Source organism: Empidonax traillii, unplaced genomic scaffold (genome assembly GCF_003031625.1).
Source record: "Empidonax traillii isolate 1590-97213 ecotype Southwest subspecies unplaced genomic scaffold, ASM303162v1 scaffold1666:size129087, whole genome shotgun sequence".
Taxonomy (NCBI): Eukaryota; Metazoa; Chordata; class Aves; order Passeriformes; family Tyrannidae; genus Empidonax; species Empidonax traillii.
Window position 1 is genome coordinate 52,855 of NW_020956859.1, and position 15,399 is coordinate 68,253.

At 41.5% G+C, this 15,399-nt stretch overlaps 1 protein-coding gene across 3 annotated transcripts in view; it reads left to right on the forward strand.

The window, feature by feature from the left end:
* MINDY4 (MINDY lysine 48 deubiquitinase 4) overlaps nt 1–15,399 on the forward strand; it is a 72,045-nt gene that overhangs the window by 18,193 nt on the left and 38,453 nt on the right. For 2 of the 3 annotated variants that reach the window (XM_027908253.1, XM_027908254.1), the window contains exons 6-11: nt 5,612–5,670; nt 5,991–6,100; nt 7,097–7,213; nt 10,545–10,633; nt 13,750–13,851; nt 14,852–14,915. In XM_027908253.1, the coding sequence (XP_027764054.1) occupies nt 5,612–5,670; nt 5,991–6,100; nt 7,097–7,213; nt 10,545–10,633; nt 13,750–13,851; nt 14,852–14,915 (541 nt within the window). The remainder of the gene's footprint in view (nt 1–5,611; nt 5,671–5,990; nt 6,101–7,096; nt 7,214–10,544; nt 10,634–13,749; nt 13,852–14,851; nt 14,916–15,399) is intronic. The other variant, XM_027908256.1, reaches the window with a different exon arrangement.

Genomic DNA, 15,399 nt, shown 5'->3' on the forward strand with positions numbered 1-15,399 from the left:
GGAAGTAATAAAGCTTTAGTCCTGGGGGTTGCTGAGCAGTTCCTAAAAGTCCTCATCATCTTGAGAGCCTGTTGTGTGGAGTGAGGTCTGAGCTCACATGGCCATGGCGTTATAAAAACTAGATCCTGTTCACAATCAGCCAGAAAATCCCAACTAATTCCAGGATCTTCCAGCATCCTCCGTGTGTGTGAGCAACATCTGAGGAATTAATTCCATTTTTCCCACTAGGAGAGGAAGGGGATGTGTTGGGCAGTGGTGGCATTTCTAGGAAACAGGAGTTTAGTCAGAGTGCAGCATTTCAGATAAAAGGATGGAAAGGAATGCGGGGTTGGAGCAGCCTGAGAGTAAATTCCCTTTGCCTGTTTCCTTCCACCTTTGTCTGGGATCTGCCAGGCGTTGTCCTTAAGCCACACCTGGCATCGTCTCAGGCTTTCGTCAGAGCCTTGGTGTGGCTCTGGAGGCAGGAAGCAGGGTGAGAACAGAGCACTCCCACCTTCCCAGAGACACTCAGACCCTCCTGGAGGCCTTTTGCCACCCTTACTCTGGGGAATCAGTCTTTGTTTGACCCTTGCAGTTGGAATTCCGTAACGGGCTCACCTTTGGGGAATACGGGTTTAATGAAAAGAGACAGGGGGCTGGCAAACCACTCAGGAATGAAAACTTTCAAGTGTCTGGAGTTGCGTAACACCTTTTCTAACATAATGGTTGGACCGGAAAAAAGAAGCTAAAATAAAATAAAAGTTGTAAACTGTTGTGACTTTCGTGCTGTGCCAATGGATTTATGGCATCAGAGCTGCTGTGTAACATCTGTGGGGCTGCCATTTGCCCTTTTTAGTATTTTTCCAGCACCCCATAGGAAGAAGCCCTTTGCAATTACTGGAAGTGACAAATGGCCCCTGTATCATTTCTTTATTTTTGGAAAGGATGTAAATCTGGGAAGGTCCAGCCCGTTGCCCAAAGCACAGTCAGCCAGGGGAGGATTTTCATTGTTCATGCAAACGTAGAGGGACTTTTAGATCTTAGATCTTCTCAAATGTGAGGCAGGAACAGACAGTCCACCTCCTATTTCGCTGGTAGAGTTTCACATCATTTTCTCTCACTGTGTCTACACAGCAGCTCCAGGGGGAACGAGGTAGGAAGCAGCACGTGTTTCCCCTGGAGTGCCCCATCCAGCTCTGGGGTCCCTGGCATAGGAGGGGACATGGACCTGTTGGAACGAGTCCAGAGGAGGTCGTGAAGATGATTAGAGTGATGGAGCACCTCTCCTAAGAGGAAAAGCTGAAAGAATTGGGTTTCTTCAGCCTGGAGAAGCAAAGGCTCTGGGGAGAACTTACTGCAGCCTTTCAGTGCATGAAGGAGCTCCAGAAGAACTGGAGACAGACTTTAGGTGCTGGGTCCCCAAAATTTAGGCAAGGGCATGGAGTAACAGGACAAGGGGAAATGGCTTTGAACTGAAAGAGAGCAGGTTTAGATTGGACATTGGGAAGAAATTCTTCCCTGTGAAGGTGGGGAGGTCCTGGCACAGGTTTGCCCAGAGAAGCTGTGGCTGCCCCATCCCTGGAAGTGTCCAAGGCCAGGTTGGACAGGGCTTGGAGCAACCTGGGCTAGTGGAAGGTGTCCCTGCCCATGGATGGGGGTTGGAACGAGATGATCTTGAAGGTCCCGTCCAACCTTAAAAACAGTCAGTTGATTGCAGGTAGCACAAGGAATTTTTGTCCTCCTCTTCCTAAGATTCTTTTCCCAGGAGGTCAAATCTCTCCCTGCAGTGATATGTGCTCACCCTTGCCTGTTATTGGTGTTCACATTTTTTTTTTTTTAATAATAAAATGAGATAAGAGAAAAAAGAAATAAGAGAACCACCCCATCCTCGGTGTGAGCTTTTGTCATCCAATTTACAGTTGTTAAAAGCTTTCAGGAGTTTTTTTATTTTTATTTTTGCTAATACCTCTCAGGTTACAGTGGTTTGGGCTGTTAAAAGAGGTTTCTGACAGGCAGTGGAAGGCCACGAATATTCCACGTCCTCAAAAATAAATGGCCTAAAAGCTGAAGGTCAAAACCAAACAGGGTGGGTGCTTCATGTGTGATCAACAGAGCAGAGGGCTCTGTTTACCTCTACAGATGGGAATTGGTTGAGTGCTGAAATCTGGAAACCCTTCCCGGTGCTTTATGTAATGTCTCTTAGCTGCTATCCATTTTTATTTTATGGAGTTTTATCTCCCTGTGTTATTTTACTGATCCCTGTTTATTTTGCTGGCAGCCATTGGGTCAGTTGCATAAAAGATAACGGTCATATATAATGGCGATAAATATTCTTTCATAGCCTGTGGAAGAGTGTTCTGTTCAGGTGAGCCAAGCTCATCAGGCATTTCAAACCGTCTTGTGGCTCAACCTGTGATTATAATAATTTTATTTTCATATACAAACCTTATCAGCAGAGATTCTGAGCTGTCACTACAGTTAGTAAAATTCAGCAGGACGCTTATTTGTGTGTGAGAATCTATTTCTGTTAGAAATTACCTTATTCAACGACATGTTTTCCATTTACCTGTTTTATGTCTGTCAATGAGCCACCTGTTCACAGATTAACTTTTCGTACAGATAATGTGCAGATACAGGTCTTCACTAAAAAGGATATTTGGAGAAATTAAGTATCTAACCCCTGTCACTTTTGCCAGCTGGGCTTGCAAGCATGGCAGAATTTATATAAAAATCTTCATGACAAGGTCTTTTTGCCATAGAAATAACATTGCCTGGCATTGGTAGTGTTCATGTCCTTTGCATCTTTACACTTGCTTTTAATAATTCTGTTTTTATAATCGTGCCCCAAAGCTGCATCACATAGAATGGCCTTTTTTTACCCTTCTGCAAGTAGTAATAGAAGTTTTTTCTTACCTTCTCTCCGGATCTTACTATACCAAGAATATTGGATGTGTCTGGATGGGGCATGAGAGATAAAGATCCAGTAGAAAAGCTGTTGTGATCAGGCAGTGAAAATAAGTTTTACCACAACAGTCACCTTAAAGCCACAGATGTCCAGGGTTTATTTTTTAAGCCCCTTTGTTTATTTGCCCTCTTGTGTACGTTGATGTAAATAGGAAATAGTGGAATGTATGTCCATTATTGTGCCAAGAGGTTCTTTCTCTGCGAGTTCAGCTCCTCTGTGTCAATTCAGCTTTCTGCAACGCAAAGAAAGGTCACATAGGAATGTTCAAATATTTAGAGAAAGTACTGTATAGTATGTTTAGAATGAAGCATATTTTCTTCCTGTCCCATTTTCCTGCCATGAGGGATGACTTCCCCCTTCCTAAGTGTTCTCACCGTACGGTTTTTACGTGTACCATAAATTTTCCTGGCGCAGTGACCGTCTGCTGACGTGGAAATTGCAATAAATGTCCTGAATGTTTTGAGAAACACAAGCTCTCCTTAAGGAGGGAACCTACACCTGCAAAAATACCCCACTTAAACCAGAAAACACCCGACATTAATCTTGGATGTCAGCGCTTTCCTCGGCTTGGTGGGAATTCTCAGCCTGGAAAATTCAAAGCGCTTTGCGCCCTGGGCTGGGTTCTTCCTGGAATGGGTGTAGATGCAACATCTTTTGGACTTGCCAGAGAGCAGTAACTTTAAAAAAACTGCTGCCAGGTGAGCTGTATGAGCTGTATATGCACCGTGGCTGACTGTGTTTTTATTTAGAAATATTTTCACGTGAAACACTACCAAGGAGAAGTGTTTTGGGCAGCAGTGAATCAAGGGTGCCGCTAATTTGATGTAGGGAGTGATCCACGTGCCTAAACATGGGGATATAGGGCTGTTTGGGACTTTGAGGTATCCAGGACATCTAATGAAGCAGGGAGATGTGGTACAGCATCTGCAGGATACCCAAACAAGCAGAAACTGAGGCCAGAAAGGGAGCTGGAACCTTTAGTGCAGCGTTAAGTGTCAGAATCACAGAATCCCAGAATGGTTTGGGTTGGAAGGGACCTTCAAGACCATCTCATTGGAACCCCCTGCCATGGGCAGGGACACCTTCCATTAGACCAGGTTGCTCCAAGCCCCATCCAACCTGGCCTTGAAAGGTGTAAAGAACTCTTGCAAAACCAGGTAGAAGTTGTCTGATGTAGGAGGAACCACGTTATTCTCTAGGAAAGAACAGAGGGTACTGTACAACCTCAGACAAAACAAAACTGTGGATTTTAGTCATGCCTGAGTGCAGCTTAATGACATAACTTGGCTGAAAAAACATTATATTGGCAAATTTAGTGTCGTTGAGACCCTTTCCCTGGCCTGGAGAGATGAAAATAACTGGCAGAAAGAAATCTCAGCTGAAATTCAGTTTTAGGAAACAGCAAGGGGAGATCTGATTGTGTTATAAAATATGCCACAGTCAACTCTGTTAAATTCTGTTCACATTGTAAGTACTGGTATGTTCAGTGGGAGCTCAGTGCTACTTGTATGTCACTGTACAAATTTGCTCTCATTTATGTTGACCTCCTGGGCATCCCATTTATTTTTACCTCAGGTCCCTAGAACATGGGTGATTCACTTCCATTCTACCTTTCCTGAATTGGACCACCCACATGTCCTTGCATCAGACCTTTAACTTATTTATAGATAAAACTGTTTGTGTTCTTACGGTATCGAATGCTATCAGCGAGAAAGGGGCCAGAATGCTTTTAAACTGGGCAAATCCCGAGTGTGGTGTGTCTGTGTTCTGGTTTTATTAATCTTTCGTACGCTGAAAAGGAAATTAGGTTAATGGAAAGTATGTGATATGACAGTAGTTGTTACTGTAATATTATTGTGCATACAAAGAATGTTGCTGAGGAAATGATTCCATACTATTTTTGAAAGGACTGTCAGTGCAATACCTTTTTTCCCAAAGCAAAAGCCAATAAACAGTATTGCTTTTTTGAGGGGGGAAAAAAAAAAAAAAGGCTGTTTTTAGAAATAGTTATTTGAAACTTTTCCTTAGTTCTGAATTAATTTTGGGATGAATTCAACAGGAAGAATAAACCCATCTCATCTCCAAAAATCTAGCATTCTATTTCGGTTCTGACTTCACAGCCAAGTTGAAATGCTTGGTCTTTTTAGCACTTATTCATAGGAATTTGAACCTGTTAATAATGTAATATGCAATTAAATCATGAGACCAGTTGAAGAACTGCTACTTACTAGTGGATAAAAAATTACCCTGGTAAAGGAGCCAGTCAAACACCTATTTCCACTCTTGTTATTTGGATATTTCTATAGTTTAATTTCTAACTTGAATCTACTCCTCATCCCTCTCAGGGATGTAAGTTTTATTTTATGATCTGATTCTCAAATCACAAATGAAACGAAACCGATGTATTGAAACAGGATTGAAATCCCAAATCCAGCTCTGTGCTGGCTGTTCTTCCTGATGAACTCCTGGAGTTCAGCTTTCTTCACTGGAAAAGGTTTTGTTCTAAGAGCATTTATTTCTTAGACTATATATATATATATATATATATACACACACACCCCCCAAAAAATTATCTGCATGTGAGGGAATGCCCCATATTTCTTATTGTTTATTCAAACAACTTTTTTCATTAAAAACAAACATTTTTCTCGTTTAATTTTCATGTAGGAGGTCTCCAACATCCACTGGCTATAAAGAGGACCAGATGAAAGAAGTCCTGGAATTAGGTAAGTTTAGTTTCAGTTTGGCTTTTGCCATCATGTTCTTCAGAGCAGCTGTGACCAAGTTGCTTCTTTTGTAACTATTTTTAATTGAGTTTCCTATTAACTTCTTGGGTAACCGTGGGAAAAGAAATCATTAATATTAATCAAAGGCTGGCTCATGTATTTCTATTTGTTCTTTCTTGCTAAAACTGTAGTTTCCTTTTCATAAAGATGGATGACAATATGTTAGTGTTCACACTGGTGACCTCCTGACACTGAGTGGGCTGGAGGAAGAAATTTTTGTCATCCAACACATTTTATGATTTTTCTTTTCTTTCTTTCAGTCAATGTTGAGGATGAAGAGACAAGTGGAGAAATTAATAAGAACCCAGACCTTTCGACGCTGTATATGCTTCAAATAGTATCCAAGGCAATTGATATTTCCCTTGCAAAAGTAAGACTAATAATTATGATGGTAAATGCAGTTAAGCTGCCCAAAGCTGCAGTGGGTTGCTCTGTGCTGTGTGTTTATGTTGGACTGAACACGTGCTGTATTCCTGAGTATATTCCTTGTGTGGTGTTCAGGAGACGAAGTAATTTAGGGATGCCCATCCAGAAGCTCAGAAAAATACCAGGAGAGCATGCCAGGATGCATCAGCCCACCTGAAGCACAGATAATAGCTTTAATTAACGAAGCTTATGTTATTTTCTTAATGCCTATAGTCAGTTATTCATATGCTTGCTCTCTAGTCCTTTCAGTTGATGTTGGTTCAGAATGAGCTTATTATTCCCCCACCACTCCTTGTCCCTTGCTTATCTTCCCAATACTGAGCAGAGATGGAACCATAAATACTTCTAATGTTTTCCATCCTGTTCAGACAGAGGGGGAAAAAGAGAGAGAGAAAAAAAAATGAAGGTGTCTTCCAATTTTATTCCAAATCAATGAGTTTGGAGTAACTACACCAACACCGAGCTGACTGTTCTTATTTATTCACCTTTACTTTTTACATTTAATTGGCATTTATCTCATGCCAGCAACTTTGACAGGCAAAATGGGCTTCCTTTCCCCACCCTGTGTCCCACAGGGTCCTTTGCTCTCTAATGTAACCATTAGTAGGTGTTGCTCTCCCAGCTGTTAAATTTCAGGGAATATTCTGTAATGCTTTCATGGGAAGCTGTGCCCCCAGACATTATACATAAATATTTTCCAATGCTGAGCAGCTCACAGCGTTATGAGTGGAAGGAATATGGCAGGAAAAGGAAAATATTGCTCCTTTTCATTGGAGTGTTGCTATTTAGAGTATGGATAAAACAGAAGAGGGTGGTTATAGGGAGTTAGTCATTACCCTTCCACACTCCTCCTTTCTTTTCTACAAACCACTGCAAGAAAAAGTACCCATGTTTTGGATTCCTTTTTTTTTCAATGAAAACTTTTCCCTTTCTTTTATAGGAATTAAAAAACCTTCTGTTTGGCTCTAGTCTTTGCTGCTTCAGTGAAGAATGGAAAATCCAGAGTTTTACATTTAGCAGTATACCCCAGTTAAAGTATGGCATTGTGCAGAAAAAGGTACAGTAAATGACTTCCTTACACTGAACTCTGCTTTTTACCCTGAGTTTACAAAGGCTGGGTGTTTCAACAGTGGAAACATAAATCTTCTAAAGGCTCTTCTCTTTAATTTATCTTGTTACCACTGGATTATGTCACCTTGGCAAGTCTTGGTAGGAGACTTGAGATGGATGGGGTGTTTCTGAGGGAAACTTGAAGTAGCTGCAGAAAGTGTGTATGTGTGTGTGTGTGATGGGGAATTACTCACAGGGAGGGAGAAAAGCCACTGCAGCTGAAAGCTGGTGGTGGTAGAAGAATAAAAGAGCTTAAATCAAGGGTGGAGATTTAGAGAAAAATGATACGTGGGGGCAGTGTTTAACAAATTTGAGATGGAACTTGACCTGTCTGAAAATGAGATGTAGCGAGAATCTCCTGCAGTGCCTGGGAAGTCACAAGGAGATTTTTGCCTCCGAAAGGTATTTGACATGGGGGTCAAATGCTGAGGCTCATTCCTAAAACAAAAGGGAACAAATGCCCTTGCAGTGTCACTGGGACACTGTGACTGCTGGTGGGATCATCTCCTTTCCGTCCATGTCTCTGTAATTCTGGCCTGCAGCCACAAGATGCCACCTCCTCCCTAAGCCAGGGTTTTCATCAGTTCCCTGCCGTCATCCACCAAGTGGACAGATCTGAAATCCCCAGCTGCTCCCTGTGGTGGAAGCAGGTACCCAATCCATAGGAATTTAGATCTAGTAGAGATCTCTCTGGTCGTGGCATTCAGTGGGGGACTCACCCACCTGGTGCCTGTCTTGTCAGCCCTCTCTGGACTTCTGACTCTTACAGAATGAGGCTTCAGTGCTTCAGAACCCCCTTTCTGCTCTGTTTTTGGCCAGCCTGGTTTCTCAGCTGGCTGATGCACAGAATCCCCCTGTAACTGCCTCCAGAATCATTTTTAAAATGGATCTATTTTTACAGATCTATTGTAAAAATGGATCCTCCTCAGCCACAACTTAAAGCTTTTGTGTCATCCCTGTGACTCTCTGCATGTGCTTCTGGGATATGCACACACATGGTCTCTCAGGAGCAAGGAGTAAAATACTTGGGAAGAAGGAGAGTGTTTGAGTTTGCAAAGCACTCATCAAGCTTCTGTGCTGATGCAGAAAATCTTTATCTGGGCTGAGAGAAGCAGACCATTGTACAGAAATGAGAGGAAGAGAGGCTTTGAGGCGAGGACAATGGCTAATAAACATGTCATTAAGATGTTTAATTAACTTACCTCATCTAGTTAAATATTTCATTAGACCAGTGATCTCAGAAGAAAGCTGCTTATCTTAGGAAACCTAGGAGAAAAAAAAAAAAGTATTAAATGTTAATGTGAACTCCAAAAGGAGCCGTGGCAGGAGTGTTCACTGGCCCACAGTAAATGTTACTTTGGTGTTTCCAGACCCTGCTGCTGGAGAAAGGATGTCTCATCACTTCCAGCAACTCACTGACCGTTAAATTCCCTGCCATAAATTCCATGACAGGAAAGGTGTTTTGCTTAGATGTGACTCTTTCAGCTCATTAATATATTCCTCCCCACTTCCAAAATTCACTTCAGCTGAGCAATTGTTTGGTTCTCTCTCACGTTAAGTTTTTGTGGTGCTATGAGGGGATATTTAGAAATGATCCTATAATTCGTTTTTTGACTGGGAGGCTTTCCCTGATGGACTAAAATAAACCTTGCTTTTTTCCCTTAAAGTATTTCAGATAATTCACTCAGTAGTTATGCAAGTAATTATAGAGAGGAAGTGTGAATAATTGGAATATATCAATGTCTAAGCTATTTTCTGATTCCAGGACCTTATTTTTTGGGATCCATACTGTCCATACTGAATGTACTTGCAGGTCCCATTCCCTTGGGCTTCATGCTGCACTTGGGACAACCTGGGGATTAAACTGATCACTTAAATCACTTGGCTATTTAAAAATAGCAGTGCTGGCTGCCCTTTTCATTCTTCTCCAGGGTTTTGAGAGGAGTTTGGTGGGTGGCACTGTGGTATCTGTGGTGTTAGTCTTGTGTCCTGCAAAGCCTGCATCCACGTGTAGATGTTCCAGAGAAAGGATGACTTTTCTCTGTCTCCTCAGCAAACTACTGGAGTCAATAATATGATATGAGGCACCTGGGAGAGAATTAATTGACAGGGGAGGGAGAGTTGTGCTGGATGAAGTTTTCTAGCAGAAGAGGGCACACCATTTGCTTCTCAGGACAAGTTGTGCAGCTGTCTCTGACATGTTGTTAATCCATAGGAACAGGGTCTTGGTCGTGCGGTGGGGTCAGGAAGTCCAGATGGCAGGGAATAAACAAGGAGAAGGAAATACTTTGCTGCCCCATCCCACAGTCTCTGAATCATAGAATCACAGAATGTCCTGGGTTGGAAGGGACCAACAAGGATCATCAAAGTCCAGGTCTTACGCTGCCCAGGACCATCCCCATGAATCCCACCATGGGAGTGAGAGTGTCATCCAAACCCTCCTGGAGCTCTGGCAGCCCTGGGGCTGTGCCCACTGCCCTGGGGAGCCTGTTCAGTGCCAACCACCCTCTGATGAGGCAACTTTTCCTAATATCCAACCTAAACCTGCCCTGACACAGCTCCAGCCATTCCCTGGGGGCTGACCCTGGTCCCCCCAGAGCAGAGCTCAGTCCTGCCCCTCCTCTGCCCCTGCCCAGGCAGTTGGAACTGCAGAGAGGTCTCCCCTCAGTCCCCTCTTCTCCAGCTGAACCCACCAAGTGCCCTCAGTGTCCTCACACGGCTTCAAATCAAGGCCCTTCATCATCCTCGCAGCCCAAATCAGCTATAAATCTATTTCCTTAGGGTTTTAATTTAATATGGCATTTCTTTCTCTTCCCCAGCGAGACAGCTGCCTGGTGCAGGGGGCTGTACTGAAAACTGGAATCTTTGTTTAGTGATGCAGGTGGGAACTTGAGGGCAGACCTGGTGCTGAGAGGAGCTACAAGAACAAGGCTTGTTTTCGCTCTTTGGAAAACGTTCAGATCTAATTTCTCTCCGAAACTTCGACCGTGGCTCAGTAGGGATCAGGAGGTCTTGAATTTGTTTGCCTAATCACAGAACAGATTTTTGAAAAAAGCCTTTCCCTTGATGTTACAGATGTTTGGGTGTTTTCAGGAAAAATGGGTAGGAAGCGTGAAAACAGTTAATAAGAATGATTTTCACTGGAGTGAGAGAGAGCGAGCTGTGGAGTCATGGAAGGAAAGAGAGAGATGAAGGGATGGCTTTAGCCTGAATGGAAGCAGAAGTTTTCCCCAGCTCCAAATTGTTTTCCTCATGGAATGTCCCATTATTCCCCTCAGGGTGGCCCATGTGGAGTCCTGGCTGCAGTTCAAGCCTGTGTCCTCCAGCAGCTGCTCTTTGCAGACAGTAACAGGAATAAAGACACCCGGTAAGTGTGACTGACTGACAGCACAAACGTTTTCCATACAGTACTAAAAAAAAATAAATTATTTCTCTGCTGCAGCCACTCAGGAGCCTTTTGGGTTTAAACTTACCGAACTTCTCTTTGTCTCTATTTGATTTCAAATAAAAAGTAATCTAGGTTTGAAAGACCAAGAAATTCATCCAGGTTTTGACACTAAGAATTTTGGAGAGGGTGAAAACTAAAGTTACAGCTTTTTTTTTTTTTTTTTTTTTTTTTTATTGTTACTGTGTTTGATCTTTCACATTTAAACTCTTTAATAGGATTTGAATTGAAATTCTGTGTGTGTATTTTCTACTTATTTTAAAGGAATATTGTTCAGTGTTGCTAGTGTCAAGAAAATTGCTTGGACTGCTATAATATCAATGTACTTGTCACTAAAGAAGAAGGGCTTATTCAGTGAATTGCTGGGAAATACTGCCTCAAAAAATTACTTTATTACCAGATTTCATATATTTTCCTTCTGTTTTCAGTAAGAAATTAAGTCCATTACAAAAGAAAAATTCCACAAAGCTTCCCCGTGCTTTATATGAACTGAATGTTAAATAGGGGAAACTATTTTACGGGTTTACTCTGCCACCACTGTGTGTTATTTGTGACCTCAATTAGCCTGACCTCAATTTAGTCAGAAGAGAAGCCTTCATGGTGAGATCTTTCTTGAACTTCATTCCCTTGAAATATAAAAATTTTCATCTTGTATTAAGTTTTGGCCTTAAACATCCATTTTTCTGCTTATACTGCTTGGGAAGATGACGAGGTCTCAGTTGATTTTCCTTAGTTTTGTCTGACACTTAATGTAAATCCATTGTTTGGGCTGTTTTTCGTCCACAATGGAGAGGAGCAGGTGCCTGTAGAACATCAATATTTGTCTTCAGCACCGAGGATGGGAGCTGGCAGGTAATCAGGGGATCCCCAGGCCCAGGTGGTCCAGGTTCAGGAGCACTAGTGGATGCACAGTCCTGATACAAGACACCTGTAAACCATTAGAAACGTGGAAAACCAGGCTGGGAGCCTGAATCCAAACCTGAAGGTTTTACTGTTACTGCTGTTATTGCTGTTGCTTGTTATTACTGGCACTGACTGCCTATGAGCCAAGGGCCCTTTGAGACAAGGGCCAAATAAACAAGATGCTGTGAATTCACCACTTGAAAGTTACCTGTTCCTTGAAGTCACTTAAAGCACACTTCTTAAAAGTGCAAAAATTATCTAGCAAAACTTCAGTGTTCTAATTCAGACTATAATGAGACTTTTGAAGGCAGAATGAGGCTCTTGCCTACATAAAAGTAAAACCTCAGAAATTTCCTTGCAAGAACTGCAGTGCATATTTAGATTTTATGACCAGGAACCTCCACAGAAGAATTATTTCTGGTTGTGAAAACCAGGAATTTGTTTCAGCGTGGAGGACAGCCTTTGATCATCTGCTCCTCAGTCCCTTTGTATCCCAGGTCATCCCTGGTAAAAATAGAGATGTTAATTTTCCTCTTTCAGTAGGGTTCAGTGATCATAAATGTCATAAAATTATGTGGCACCCAAATAAATGGATTTGGGCCAGGTTGTTTAAACTGTGTGTCCCAACTCATGCCAGCTCCAACCTATCCTGTTTACATGGCAGTATTTGCCTCCTATTTTTCCACTCCCATAATACACATAGTTTTAAAATACCTTTTTTTTTTTATTATTATTCCTGAAATAAACAAACTTTTCTTATGATGTATTTGCCATGGGCAGAAACTCTTAGTCTGGCCGAAAAAAAAGGGAAGTCTCAGAGTCTGAAGTGAGAGGATTAATATTCCAGTCTAATTCTAACCTGGATTTTAGAATTTTCACCCACATCACATTAAGTGTTTGACTTCAGGCTTCTTTGACATTCAGGTCGTAATTATCATGTCTCCTTCTTCCTCTACTCTTTCTCTCAGACACATAAATTAGTTGCTGTGCTTCCTACAGATCTCTGAGTGTCTGTATTTGAACACAGGCAGAGATAAGGGAAAGTTGTGATTATGGTTTTTTTTTACTTGAAAACTCTCACCAATTATTTTTCATATCTCACATCCTTCAGAGAGGGAAACATTCTCTAAATGAACATTATATTCAAGACAGACATTGAACTTGAAAGCCTGTTTAGGTTTTTGATGTTTGATGTTTCTTGTTTAGTCTTTTGAATTATTAGATCTTAAACGCTGGGAACAAGTTTTGACATCATCTCCCATGCTGGTAACATTCTAGGACAGATAATATCTGAATTTCAAAGACTGCCATTCTTGAAACCACTAGAGAAAACTCCAATTAGGTTCTTCCCAGGGGCATGGATCTCTTGGCTACTTCTTCAGGCTCCTGGATGTTGGGTTTTATTCTTGAACCTGCCAGTTTTCCATTATGTGACTTTTGGACCTCCTGGTCCTTTATTTCTCCATTCACCTCTTGGAAGCTGGAGTAACAGGAGGCATTGGAAGACTGCACAAAACACAGTTTGTAGGATGTGTGTTCACGATGTTCTACACGTCTGGGATCAACAGGCTGCTGTTGATTCCATTCCATAGTTTTGCACATCACTGGGTAAGTTCCAAGCAAAACATCGAAGTGAAAATATTTCAGAAGCAGTGATGCTCCACTGAGCAATTCTGGGGTAATTACTGTGATGTTTTAGGTCACTACTTTGGGGCACACCTTATTAAAAAAAAAACACATGCAAGCCTAGTGTTTATTGCAGATGGTACTTGACATAAAAGTTTGGTAGGAAGTAGTAACATTATGGTGCAGATTTATTGACAAGAGGTAATAAAAAAACTTCAAAAGAAGTTAAGTATGAAGGCCTTTGGAAACTAAAAATCATATCTAAAACATAAATATTACGTTTTAAAACATAAAACGATCCTGTTAGAGATTACTGAAGTGGTTTTATTACAGATTTAAAGTTGAAGTAGTTTCTCTAGTTCATTATTTGCCAATTTATTAGGCGTTACAACACCTAAGCAGCCTCTAACAGTGCTTCTGCTCTCCTGGCTACAAACCTGCCGTCATGAATCTCTTTGCCCTCACCTTCTGGAACTCGTTTCTCTCCCTTTTTATTCCCTGGCCTGCAGCTGTCTCCAGCCCTCAGAAGTTCACCGGACCAAGTGCCTCACCATGGCCATCGCAGACATCCTGTGGCGAGCGGGGGGCCACGAGAAAGCCGTCGTGGCCCTGTGAGTAGGAGGAGCATTTTTAATTTGTGCTGTGCAGCGCTCCTGTACCTCTTTCCGTTCTAGATGTAACGTGGCTCACAGCAGGAAAGCTTCGCCGGCTGTATTTGTGCCGTCTAAAATGGCTTAGGGAGAAATCCAGAGTGGAATTTCTGCTCTCCTGGTGGCTTGGGCAGAATAGGCAAAATTCTTTGAAATTGCTGGGAAGGATCCTGTGGATTTAACTGAGTGTAGGATTCATTCAGAATCCTTTGTAAGAGTTGTATTTTCAGATGCAGCATTTTTCTCCTGTATTGCAGGAGTTATGGCTGGAATTAAGTTTCCTTTGCTGTATTTGCCTACTAGCTACTTAATTTACGCTGTGCAGTTAGGCTGCTTGTGCACAAATCACCCAACTTTTAGATCCCCAACTTTGGCTGTACTGGATCCTGCATGATATTTTTATAAGTGAGCCAGATTTTGTGAGACTGGGTAATTTCTTTTATTAGATAAACACAGATAGATGAAAAATAACAGAGAGGCTTTGGGACACAGAAATCCTTCTTAAACCTGAAATAGAAGCAGCAAATTCAAAGATATTTCAAATTATATTTAGCATATTTTACATCTCAAAACTGCTTCCTCTGTGATGACATTTTATATATCTTCTGCTTTTTGAATGTCATTGGTCTAATATTATTTTCCAGTAAAAACTGTCATTAACACCTTAAACTTACATTTATCCTCTTTCTGTGTGGAGAAACTTTTAATTCATATTAAGTAGAGTGAGAGAGCACAGCACAGGCAAAGTATTTGCTTCATTGATGGAAATTTAATATGTAATATTAATTACTTTAAATACTTTAAATTACTATAAATTAAATTACTATAAATACTTTAAAAAGTCTGTTTAAAAAAAGTGATTAATAATGCATGGGTCATCATTCAGTTTATATAACGTTGATTTCTCTTTAATGCCATTTTCTTCCTTTTAACATGAGCTTTGTCTGGATATCCTCTTCAGGCCATCAGGAAGACAACAGTTCACTCCCATTGGAAAATACAAGGCAGATGGAATCTTAGAAACTGTAAGGCTCTGTGTAACTCACATTCTCCATATATCCTCTTTTTTTTTCCACATATCCTAGCTTTTTTTTTTTTTTTAGTACAATGAATCTGATTTCCGTTGCTCCCTTAGTGGTTTAAAACCTTATATGTCAAATTAGTTAGTTACGATCCAAAAACCAATTGGAAATAACAAAACCCTGTAGTCTGGCTGTGGTTTGTGCCAGTGCCTGTGGACAGTTGGACTCTCTGAAGTCCTTTTTGTTCCATCTGCTATTCAAGCTTGTAAACTGCCCCTTCTTTTGATGCTAATGCAGTAAAAATGACCGAGGGTCCTCCCAAGTTGACCACAACACCCGTGAGCGTGAGGAGAGACCATTTTCTTCTTGTCTCACACAGAATTCTCTTGCCATTTTTTTTTTCCCCTCCAGAAGCTCCAAGTGGCAAAATCCTTTTCCAGTTATGCCTTGTTTCCATGTGAAGCTCTCAGATGGCTTTGCAAGCAAC